General features: G+C 39.2%; 1 protein-coding gene across 3 annotated transcripts in view; it reads right to left on the bottom strand.

Moving 5' to 3' along the window:
* The window catches only part of LOC136858045 (phytanoyl-CoA dioxygenase, peroxisomal), a 63,166-nt gene that overhangs the window by 35,092 nt on the left and 14,897 nt on the right, over window positions 1-13,177 (bottom strand). For all 3 annotated transcript variants that reach the window (XM_067137279.2, XM_067137281.2, XM_067137280.2), the window contains one exon: window positions 3,211-3,376. In XM_067137279.2, coding sequence (XP_066993380.2) covers window positions 3,211-3,376 — 166 coding nt within the window. The remainder of the gene's footprint in view (window positions 1-3,210; window positions 3,377-13,177) is intronic.

Below are 13,177 nucleotides of genomic sequence, written 5' to 3'. Positions count from 1 at the left end.
TCCCAACTCTTGCATTGAAATCGCCCATTAGCACTATTCTATCCTTGCTGTTGACCCTGACCACGATGTCACTCAATGCTTCATAAAACTTGTCAACTTCATCCTCATCTGCACCCTCACATGGTGAATACACGGACACAATTCTTGTCCTAATTCCTCCCACTGACAAATCTACCCACATCATTCGCTCATTTACGTGCCTAACAGAAACTATGTTGCGTGCAATGGTATTCCTGATAAAGAGCCCTACCCCAGACTCTGCCCTTCCCTTTCTAACATCCGTCAAGTACACTTTATAATCTCCTATCTCTTCCTCATTATCTCCCCTTACCCGAATATCACTTACTCCTAGCACATCCAGATGCATCCTCTTTGCTGACTCAGCCAGTTCTACCTTCTTTCTTCCATAAGCCCCATTAATATTGATAGCTCCCCATCGAATTCCATTTTGTTCGCCAAGTTGTTTCCAAGGAATCCCTCACCTGTCAAATGGGAGTGGGACTCCATTACTCCCATAGGTCCGAGGCTTGCTGAAAGTGTTCTGAGCTTGGTAAATTCATGAAGCAGGATGCTGCCCTACTTGCACATAGTCCAAGTGAGGATCTCTCCTCTAACAGGTTATGGACCACCGGTGAATTGTATAGTCCTAGCCGCCTGAGCACAAGGAGGGCCACGATTCAGAATACCTATGTCCGAGATGCCCACTCCCATTCCATAGCAACTGGTATCCCGACTCTCAGGACCACTTACTAGGCCACTCAGCCGTTACCCATGGTTCACGAACTAGGACGTGACTACAGTAACCCACAAACATTAACAATTAAGCAGTAAATTAATATAGAATAGTTCTTTCAACCTACTTGACTTGTTCAACCTCAGTATTCCATGGCCAGATCATCCAGTTCGAGAGTTCAAATCCCACATTAGAATGAAGTTATCTTTTAGTACTTCTTTCAGATCGTCAAGGAACTTTACCTTCTTATCATCAACGCGTCTTTGTTGTGGGGCATATACTTGAATTATTGTGGAACTGATTTGTCCCAAATTTGCTCTGGACTAGACAATTGTTTCATTTGCAAAGGAGACATCCAAGCTGGCCTCAAAATCTTTGTGCAGCACCAAACAAATTCCATTCCTTTGCCTTGCTGCTATTACCATTCCAATACATTTTGTAACCTTTCAACTTCCTTGAGTTTGTTTCCTTCTGTATTATTTGGTCTCACTCAGCCCTAATATATGTATTCTCCTCCTTTCCATCACATCGATTCTCTCTTCACTCCTGCCTGTTAATGTACGATCAGATATTTTGTTTTTATAATTAAGTCCATTAAGAGTACTGCATCTTCCATTGATATATCTTCTCACATTCCCGGAAGAGGCTTGGATTCTGAAAAATTGTTATTTATTGCTGGGAAATAAGAAGTGATGTCAACATTTGGTTTAGTATTTGTTCGAGGCTCATTCTTATTTCAAAAGCAATGAAACATTACTCCTTTACTTTTTTTTTTTTTTTTTTTTTTTTTTTTTTTTTTTTTTTTTTTTTTTTTTGCACCGACACAGATAGGTCTTACAGCGACGATGGGACACGAAAGGGCTAGGAGTGGGAAAGAAGCGGCCGTGGCCTTCATTAAGGTACAGCCCCAGCATTTGCCTGGTGTGAAAATGGGAAACCACGGAAAACCATTTTCAGGGCTGCCGACAGTGGGGTTCGAACCTACTATCTCCCGAATACTGGATACTGGCCGCACTTAAGCGTCTGCAGCTATCGAGCTCGGTACTCCTTTACTAACTCGTTAGGCCTAACATACAGGAGAATTTTATTTCAGGGTTTATTCCCTTAGGCTTGGAAGATCCCTCTTCTTCACAAGGCAGTGGTTTCCTTCTTTATTTTTTGCCCAGAAGAGAAAATTTGCCTCATTTGACAAAAATGGCGTACCGAAGGTCTCTTTCTCCACCAGAGCTGCCGTTCAGGTCTTTGCCTACTCTGGCATGGGGCCCTTACAAGATGCTACCAGCTCCATCACTTCCAATCCACGTAACAACAACAGTCCATTTAATCAACTAACACACAGCAGCTAGCAATAATACAACACAAAGAGTTTGTCAGTTAAATTCTACTTTCATAAAGAATAATAGTTCACTAACATGTCCTCAGTCTTTCAAATATAACACTCTTTTAACTAATGTACAATAACTTAGTTAACAATAACACAATATGAACAGTTTGTCAGATTCCAATTTTAATTAATACAGAACAATAGCCCACTAGTATGCCCTCAGACCTTTAGACATACCACTCTTAACTAATTCACAATAGTTGGCAATAATACATCATGAAGAATTTGTCAGACTTCATTCCGTAATTTATTACAAACTGTACCCTGTTCTTAGCTAGGAATCCACAAGCCTGGTGCAAATGATATCTGTCTCTAAGTTATTTGGATCCTTGCCCCTTCAACTTGATTTTACTCAGTGCTAATTAGTCTATGTTTCTTTCTTTCATTACACTGATAAACTCCATTCCTCAAACCATTACATGTCAAGAAGTCTGTGGCTGAAAATATTCCATAGTAATTATCACAAAATTTGAACATATTTGTTATTCCCTAATTACTATGATATTTCATTAAAAATTCTGTTTGTTTTCACTTTCATAACATTAAACCATTTATAGAAAGATGGGAACACACACAAGATAAACACAATGACACGTCACCATCGGGAGAGGGAGCAATAGAAAAGGAGACAAGAACATAAATGAAAACACAAAAGGACAGCCACAATCTCCACATCTTCATACACTGCCATTTTCAAACAGATAGCTGCATAAGAAATGATGTTATTAACACTGCTCAATCTGTTATATTTCATGTCTTACTTAGCATGAATGAAATATCTGACACTCTCAAGTTAAAGTAGTCCACATAGAAATAGTATTAAATAAATAACATATTTCTTTAACATTGATCCACCAGTGGAAATAGAATACTCTTACTTTACCTAATTTAATCCACAAAATTTCAAATTAACAACAACAAAAGTAGATTTTTCAAATTTATTTCAGTACGTACATTGACTAATATTTCTTATACCAGGAAAAGTGTAAACTCTATAACGTGACAAATCACAAACTCCCTGTAACTCTTTGATAGGTTTCTTTTTTCCTTAAATTTTAAAAATAATAGTCTATACTTGATGAGTAATACCCACCAGAGGATAAAGGATGTACTTGGAGAAAATGTCATCCCAAACTATATCTTGAAGTTTGTAGTACAACCGCTCTCCCTTGATACCCATTTTGGCGAGTGAGATATCTTTCATAAGAGTCATTTGATTTTTTGGTGCATAACCATTGCAGATGTCAAGAAATCTCTGGCTGAAAATATTTCATACTGATTATCACAAAAGTGCATTAATAAGAATGAATAAGATATTGAGAGATAAGTATAACATGAAAATTAATACAAAAACGACCGAAATTATGGTATGCAACCACCAGCATATTGCAGTTGACATCAGAATTAGTGATATACCGCTAAGGCAAGTAAATGTCTTTACCTACTTAGGAAGTAAAATCACTCCAGGTGGCAAAAGTTCAGTCGACATAAAGAGCAGAATTTCCCAAGCAAAGATTGCTTTTTACAAGAAAAGGATACTACTTACATCAAGGAATTTAAAAGTGGAGACCAAGAAGATTTATTAAGTGCTATGTCTGGAGTATGGCCTTGTATGGTTCAGAAACATGGACTATTAGTGCATGTGATAAGAAACGTCTGGAAGCATTTGAGATGTGGTACTGGAGGAGGATGGAAAAGATCTCATGGACAGCAAAACTCACCAATGAAGAAGTTCTTCGACATATAGGTTAAAAAAAAATTCTTTTTAGCAACAATAAGAAAGACAAGAGACCGATTAATTGGCCATCTCTATAGGCACAATGGTTTCATATTTAATGTCATGGAAGGAATGATTCAAGGTAAAAGAGGAAGAGGAAGACCTAGACTTCAATATTCAAGACAGATCAGAGATGACTTAGAAACAGGCTCATATGTGGAAATGAAGAGATTAGCGGATTACAGAGAAGAGTGGAGAAGACGAATTGCTGCCAACCAATCTTGAGAATTGAGAAGAGATCACAAAATTATGAGCATACCTGATATCCACTAATTACTATGATCTTTAATTCAAAACTGTTCTCCCTCACTTTTCATAACAATAAGTTATATATAGAAAGACAGGAACAGGAAAAACACAATGAGAGGTCAGCATCGAAAGAAAGAGCAATAGAAATGGAGACAAGAACAAACATCAAAATATTAAAGGACAAGGACAATGTCTATATCTTCACAAGGAGGACAAGCTTCAACAATCACTGGTAGGGAGCGGGTCATATAAACAGATCCTCAATCTTGATGTGGGAAGTGTGGAATGAGAAGAAAGTCAGAAAAACGAAGGCAAAGGGGACTGAGAAAAAATTAAAACTCATAACAATAAGATAATGTATTTAAGAAGTTAAATATTTTTAGTTTTCACTAAATTAGGGTTGTAAAATTAATAAAGGACAACTGTCAAATACTTCAATTGAAAGGTGGAGCTTGCATACTTCAATTTTTTCAATTACAATGATCATCATCATCATCATCATCATCATCATCATCATCATCATCATCATCATCGTCGTCATTGACCATCTCCAGTTGCCCGGGTGTGGTGTAAATTACAATGATCAAGGAACAAATTATTCAGTTTTAATTTCTATTTCTGCTATAGAATGTGCTCAGCCATGATGTGGAAGTATTTAATGAAATTTGTGAACATCCTGAAATAAGGGCCAGTCAAGTCATTTATAGAAAGATAGTAACATCAATAAGAACACATATAAGGACAAAAAAAAAAAAAAGATAGCCTAACATCAGAAGATAGAACAACAGAAAGAAACGGCAAAGAGAAATATGAAAATACAAAAGGACAAAGGCAATCTCCACATTTTCATACAATGCTGTTTTCAAATAGGCTCATTCCTCATCAATTCCAGTTCGTCTACTTCCATTTCTTGTCAGCCCCCAACAAGCTTGTGTCTACTTCCCAGTTTCATCAGACGGGTGGGACTCAACATTTACTGAGATTCCATCTTGAGAGATCTTCATTCTCAATGCGGGAAGTGTACGGTAAGAAGAAAGCCAGATAATCACAAGAAAAGGCAAGAAACAAAAAAAGATAAAGATGAATGCATATTGTAAAAGGCTAAGAACAAAGGATACACAAAAAAGAACACAATGGGTCAAAAAAAAAAAAAAATAGGCGAACAACTTGTTTAGAGAAAGACTTAAACATGGACAGGAACATGTAATAGGATAAACATGACACGTCAGCATTGGAAGAGGGAGTAACAGAATGAGGAGACAAGGACAGAGATGAAAACATTAAAGGAAAAGGGCATCTCCATATCTTCAAACAGGTCTTCTCTTCTTCAATCCCAGTTGTTCTACATCATCTATTTTCAGCCCCTAACAAACTTGTTTCTACTTCCCAAATTCATTAGGATACTGGAAGTTCAACTTATTAGATTAAATGACCACCTAATTTAATCTGATATGCTAATTGAACTCATTGATACGGTCATGACGTAACAGCTTGCAATACTGGAAGTTGTTACTCGTTGCAGGGCCGGTCAGGCAGATTTTCAGTCTTGATGTGAGAAGTTTAGGATAAGAAACCCAAATAAAACAGAGGAAAAGGAAAAGACAAAACAATAAAGATGACTACAGGCAGTAAAAGCTAGGAACAGAGGGCACATCCAAAAGGAACCCAAGCAGTCATTATAAATAAATACATACATACATGCATGCATAAATAAATAAAAATATAAATAAATAATGGTTCATGATGTGGGTTACTGTAGTCATGTCCTAGTTCGTGAACCATGGGCAACGGCTGAGTGGCCTAGTAAGTGGTCCTGAGAGTCGGGATACCAGTTGCTATGGAATGGGAATGGGCATCTCCGACATATTCCGAGTCATGGCCCTCCTTGTGCTCACGCGGCTAGGACTATACAATCCAACAGTAGTCCATAACCCGTTAGAGGAGAGATCCTCACTTGGACTATGTGTAAATAGGGTAGCATCCAGCTTCATGAATTTACTGTCCTTGGAAACAACTTGGTGAACGAAATGGAATTTGATGGGGAGTTATCAATATTAATGGGGCCGATGAACTTCAATGTTAAGCCCCTAAAAACAACAAGCATCATCATCAATATTAATGGGGCTTCTGGAAGAAAGAAAGTAGAACTGGCTGAGTCAGCAAAGAGGATGCATACGGATGTGCTAGGAGTAAGTGATATTCGGGTAAGGGGAGATAACGAGGAAGAGATAGGAGATTATAAAGTGTACTTGATGGGTGTTAAAAAGGGAAGGGCAGAGTATGGGGTAGGGCTGTTTATCAGGAATACCATTGCACGCAACATAGTTTCTGTTAGGCACGTAAATGAGTGAATTATTTGCATAGATTTGGCAACTGGAGGAATTAGGACAAGAATTGTCTCAGTGTATTCACCATGTAAGGGTGCAGATGAGGATGAAGTTAACAAGTTTTATGAAGCATTGACTGACATAGTGGTCAGGGTCAACAGCAAGGACAGAATAGTGCTAATAGGCGATTTCAATGTGAGAGTTGGAATAGAACTGAAGGACACGAAAGGGTGATTGGTAAATGTGAGGAAGATATGGAAGCTAATGGGAATGGGAAGCGTATGCTGGACTTCTGTGCTAGTATGGGTTTAGCAATTACGAATACATTCTTCAAGCATAAGGCTATTCACCGCTATACATGGAAGGTTAGGGGTACTAGATCCATAATAGACTATATCTTAACCGACTTCAAATTCAAGAAATCTGTTAGGAATCTACGAGTTTTCCGGGGATTTTTCGATGACACACACCACTATCTGATCTGTATTGAACTAAGTACCTCTAGGCCTAGGGTAGAGAAAGTGAAATCTGTCTGCAAACGAATAAGGGTAGAAAATCTCCAGGACGAGGAAATTAGACAGAAGTACATGGATATGTTTAGTGAGAAGTTTCGAACAGTAGACAGTAAGCAGGTTCAGGATATAGAAAGTGAATGGGTGGCATACAGGGATGCTGTAGTAGAAACAGCAAGGGAATGCCAAGGAACAACTGTTTGTAAAGACGGGAAAAGGTGAACATCTTGGTGGAATTATGAAGTGGAACAGCTTTTAAAGGTAAAAAGAAGGCTTATCAGAAATGGCTCCAAACAAGGGCTGAGGCAGACAGGGAATTGTATGTAGATGAAAGAAATAGAGCAAAACAAATAGTTGTTGAATCCAAAAAGAAGTCTTGGGAAGATTTTGCTAATAACCTGGAAAGGCTAGGTCAAGCAGCAGGGAAATCTTTCTGGACACTAATAATGAATCTTAGGAAGGGAGGGAAAAAGGAAATGAACAGTGTTTTGAGTAATTCAGGGGAACTCATAATAGATCCCAGGGAATCACAGGAGAGGTGGAGGGAATATTTTGATCATCTTCCCAACGTAAAAGGAAATCTTCCTGATGGTGTTGCGAACAGCCAAGCTCATGGGGAGGAGGAAAATGATGTTGGTGAAATTACACTTGAGGAAGTGGAAAGGATGGTAAATAAACTCCATTGTCATAAAGCAGCAGGAACAGATGAAATTAGACATGAAATGGTGAAGTATAGTGGGAAGGCAGGGATGAAATGGCTTCATAGAGTAGTATTAGCATGGAGTGTTGGTACGGTACCTTCAGATTGGACAAAAGCAGTAACTGCACCTATCTATAAACGAGGGAACAGGAAGGATTGCAACAACTATCGAGGTATCTCATTGAATAGTATACCAGGCAAAGTATTCACCGGCATCTTGGAAGGGAGGATGCGATCAGTAGTTGAGAGGAACTTGGATGAAAACCAGTGTGGTTTCAGACCACAGAGAGGCTGTCAGGATCAGATTTTCAGTATGCGCCAGGTAATTGAGAAATGATACGAGAGGAATAGGCAGTTGTGTTTATGTTTCGTAGATCTAGTGAAAGCATATGATAGGGTACCGAGGGAAAAGATGTTCGCCATACTGGAAGACTATAGAATTAAAGGCAGATTTAAAAAAAAAATGTTTAATTCTATTTGTTCGCGGCGTCGACCTATAGAGATCTTTTGCCCCTACTAGCACCATGTGATATGAACCTGCGTGTAACTGGAATGGAGGAAGTGTAGAGTGTTGAATGTGAGGAAAGAAACGTTAAGGACGACACAAACACCCAGTGTCCCCAGGCCAGGGATATTAATAATTTACAATCAAAAATCCCTGATCCAGCCGGGAATCGAACTCAGGTCCAAGGTAGATTATTAAAATAAATCAAGGGCATTTATGTTGACAATTGGGCTTCAGTGAGAATTCATGGTAGAATGAGTTCTTGGTTCAGGGCACTCACAGGGGTTAGACAAGGCTATAATCTTTCACCTTTGCTGTTCGTAGTTTACATGGGTCATTTGCTGAAAGGTATAAAATGGCAGGGAGGGATTCAGTTAGGTGGAAACTTAGTAAGCAGTCTGACCTATGCTGACGACTTGGTCTTAATGGCAGATTGTGCCAAAAGCCTGCAGTCAAATATCTTGGAACTTGAAAATAGGTGCAATGAGTATGGTATGAAAATTAGCCTTTTGAAGACTAAATTGATGTCAGTAGGTAAGAAAAACGGAACTGAATGTCAGATTGGTGATACAAAGCTAGAATATGTCGATAATTTCAGTATTTAGGTTGTGTGTTCTCCCAGGATGATAATATAGTAAGCGAGATTGAATCAAGGTGTAGTGAAGCTAATGCAGTGAGCTCGCAGTTGCGATCAACAGTATTCTGTAAGAAGGAAGTCAGCTCCCAAACGAAACTATCTTTACATCGGTCTGTTTTCAGACCAACTTTGCTTTATGGTAGCGAAACCTGGGGCGATCTCAGGATATCTTATTCATACGTTAGCAGTAACAGACATGAAAGTAGCGAGAATGATTGCTGGTACAAACAGGTGGGAACAATGGCAGGATGGTACTCGGAATGAGGAGATAAAGGCTAATTTAGGAATGAACTCGATGGATGAAGCTGTACGCATAAACCGGCTTCGGTGGTGGGGTCATGTGAGGCGAATGGAGGAGGATAGGTTACCTAGGAGAATAATGGACTCTGCTATGGAGGGTAAGAGAAGTAGAGGTAGACCAAGACGACGATGGTTAGACTCGGTTTCTAACAATTTAAAGGTAAGAGGTATAGAACTAAATGAGGCCACAACACTAGTTGCAAATAGAGGATTGTGGCGGCGTTTAGTAAATTCACGGAGGCTTCAGACTGAACGCTGAAAGGCATAAGTCTATAATGATAATGTATGTATAAATAAATAAATTACCATATAAATGGTCATGTACAGGGTAATTCTATAGACAATGGGATTAGCTCAATGTCAAAGGCAGTTCTCAGGACAAAAAATATTTACAATACAGCAATCTGAATAACACGACTTAATGTAAAAAGAAATGGAATAGCTTTAAGGTTCTTGAACTAACAATATCTTATCATTGTTAGATGACTAGTAACGTCAGTTCAAACAGCATTCCAGAACAAAATGTTCAATTACAAAAAATAATGTAGTACACCACTATACTGTGAGCAATCTTTTAAACAGACTGAAGCAGACATAATGTCACTGCCTCGCCCCACTCACCTTGGTTGCAAAATGAACTGGCGCGCAATTGAAAGTTAATACTCGGCACTATAAATACTGCCACTTAATGGCTACGTCTTAAAATAATGAAATAATTCACTGAATTAAACCATGTATTTAACTACATTTTTATGGTTAAACCACTGCGAACACATTTTTTGGCATACACAATAAACATTAAATTATCAAGGAAGTGGCTATGCAGTTTGGGTCACATAGCTACCAGCTTGCACTTGGGAGATAGTGGGTTCAAACCCCTCTGTCGGCAGCCCTGAAGATGGTTTTCCGTGGTTTCCCATTTTCACACCTGGCAAATGATGGTGCTGTACCTTAATTATGGCTAAAGTCACTTCCTTCCCATTCCTAGATCTTTCCATCCCATCATCGCTGTAAGACCTATCTGTGTCAGTGCGACCTAAAGCAGCTTGTAAAAGAAAAAAATACATTAATTGAATTACTATTATCATAATATATATTAGGCTCACATTATTTTATTATTTATCAATCACTATTATTATTCAAATATGTGGCCGGAATCCAGTCGAAGACTGGGCCAGGAATGGAATGATACCCCACCTAATTTCAAGTATAGTATTTGAATTGCGCCAAATGGAGAGGTCTGAAAAAACTACTCTCGGGCGATAACTGATGAATAAACGAACAAAGTAATGCAATTCCCAGACTGGAATGAACTTTGAAATTGAAAGGAGAAATGGGGGATCCAAGTGATAACCTGTCCCACCTCCACTTTGCCCAGCACAATTTCACTAAATATATTTTTATAAATAAAAATTAAATTAAGCATTATTATTATTATTATTATTATTTTTATTATTATCAGACTGGGGGGGAGGGGGTGAGTGATTAGTTGAGTAGCTTAGCTGCTTGCTTCCCACCCTAAAGGCCTAGGTTCAAATCTTGATTGATTCTGGGTCGAGATTTTCATCTCAAGAATCATGTGGAGTTAGAAAGGGCATCCGGTTTTAAACCCCCGGCCAAAACCATAAACTGAGCCTGGGTGGCTCCAGCGACCCCAGAAATAGCTAGGCTAACCTTATGAATGTTATTGTTATTATTATTATTATTATTATTATTATTATTATTATTATTATTATTATTATTATTATTATTATTATCATTATCATCAGATTATCAGACTGACATCAAATACTTTTTTTTTTTGCACCGACACAGATAGGTCTTTTGGCGACAATTAAAATACGTTTATATCATCATGCAGCATATTTCAGCGTCAGAGTCAGCTTACCTTGTGCAGCAGTAATTAATCTGTATCGAGAGGTTGCACACCCAGGTCAGAATCAGATTCAGCGCATGAATATCATCACTGGAGCTGTCATCATTGAGGTTGATCACAATTTTACCATGATGACGTTCTATGAGGTCATCAGTCTACCATATGTGATTCTCCGTCTGTTTCATGCGTTCTGCATAATTTCGCCATTGTTCTGAAGTCACTTTACGTATTCCTGCGGACAACAGTATTCGCTCGGAAATGCTTATAAACTGACAGAATCATTTCTCTCTCACCGGACGTAAAAATCTCGCATTTCTTTTTCAACTGATAACAGTCTGGTGAGTTTTTGTTCGGATCCACTGCATGAAGGTCTATGTACACACAATAATATTCATTAACGAGAAAGAGTAAGAATAAACTAACAAACGTACAAAAGGCTTGAAGAATTAATAATTAGCACCCAGTGTCCACATACGCTGTTTTTCGATAGCGAATCACACTGATAAAATCTGCCTGCTGCTGTTTTAAATGGACTATGATAGTAGCTGCAAGCATGTGATCAAGACATCTACTGAGTAAGTATGGCAGCTCCGGATTGGTGACAACATTGCCGTAACTCACGTTGACAAAGGGCATAAAACACGTGGCCCCTTGCTCCTCTCCTACCATGTGGCAACATTGTAGGCTCAGCCCGACTTGCCCACGTCTTCCCCTGTCTTTCAGTTTAGTCTGTTCGAAACGTGGCTCACAGTGTAGTACTGTACGTGGCATTATGCTTGCATCAAATAAAATGTAATTGTACCTATGAATAGTGAACCAAAAAATGAACACATGGTAACGTAACAGAGATGCGTTAATGAAGAACATTTACTTAGAATGTTAACAGAGTTTCAGAGTAGAGGAAGAACATTTTCAATGTGGCCTCCTTCCATTCCTACACGTACACACAAGTTTGAACATACCCCCCACAGGAAGAAAAAAACATGGGTAAAAGTCTGGGGACCTTGGTGGTTACTTACTGGGATCCCCATGACCAATCCACTTCCTGCAGTACTAGACATCGGGAACATCTCTCACCTGCCACGTGAAGAGCACTAGAGCACTACTGTGCATGAATCAAATGGTGGATCTTGTGCTTAGTGGCATTTCTTGCAGCCACATAAAACATTAACAAAAATTGTTGCTGTTGTCCAGCTACCAGTACAGAACAGAGATTTTCTCCAAACCATTCCCGAACAATATGCATGTTTATGACTCCATCACGAGAGAAATGAGCTTTGTCTGGTGGTGGTGGTGATTTTTGTTTTAAGAAGAAGTACAACAAGGTAATCATCCTCTCTGAACAAGTAAGTGGAAAAGAAATTTAAAATATAAAACAAAATTATTTATTCAACAAAGAAATTTGGAAACGCAGTACAAAATAAAACAAAAACAATTATAGAACTAGGCCGAAAGGATTACTAACGTATCAAAAGGGAACGTACGTTCCCTGAGTAACAGTACACTTGTAATTTATATACCCTTGATAAGTCCACTGTCGCACATAAAGCGGATGACGAGATCAGCAGTAGTCGCGTCATCGGCTAGTATGCGTTCGAGTGTTTCCTGCAGGCCGAGGCTCCGTCTTAGGCCAGAGAGATCGGCGCACTCTGTGAGGATGTGGGCCACGGTGAAGTCGGCACCACAAGAATACACTGGGGGATCTTCCCTCTTTAGGAGATAAGAGTGCGTGGATCGTAAATGACCTATCCTCAGCCTGCATAGTACTATGGCCTCTCTCCGTGAAGGTCGGAAAGAGGACCGCCACACGGTAGTTGTCTTCTTAATTGTTCTCAGCTTGTTGGGAGTTCGGATATCTAGCCACTCCGATTCCCAGGACGCCAAGATGGTTCGACGTAGCTGAGAACAAATATCCTTAGCAGGTACACTGACTGGTCCTGGAGGTAAAAGTGCAGCTTCCTTTGCAGCTTCATCCGCAAGTTCGTTTCCCGCAATCCCAATGTGGCTTGGAAGCCACGCGAAAGTGATTCTGGTGCCAGCATCCCCTAACCTGGCTAGAAGGTCATGTATCTGCAGTACCAGTGGGTGTTGCCAGAAACAGGTTTCAAAAGATTGCAGAGAGCTTAACAAATCGGTACACATAAGAAAGTGGCTTCTTCCGTCACACAGTGCAAACT

Source organism: Anabrus simplex, chromosome 1 (assembly GCF_040414725.1).
Source record: "Anabrus simplex isolate iqAnaSimp1 chromosome 1, ASM4041472v1, whole genome shotgun sequence".
Lineage (NCBI taxonomy): Eukaryota > Metazoa > Arthropoda > Insecta > Orthoptera > Tettigoniidae > Anabrus > Anabrus simplex.
This window is presented reverse-complemented; position numbering and strand designations above follow the sequence as displayed.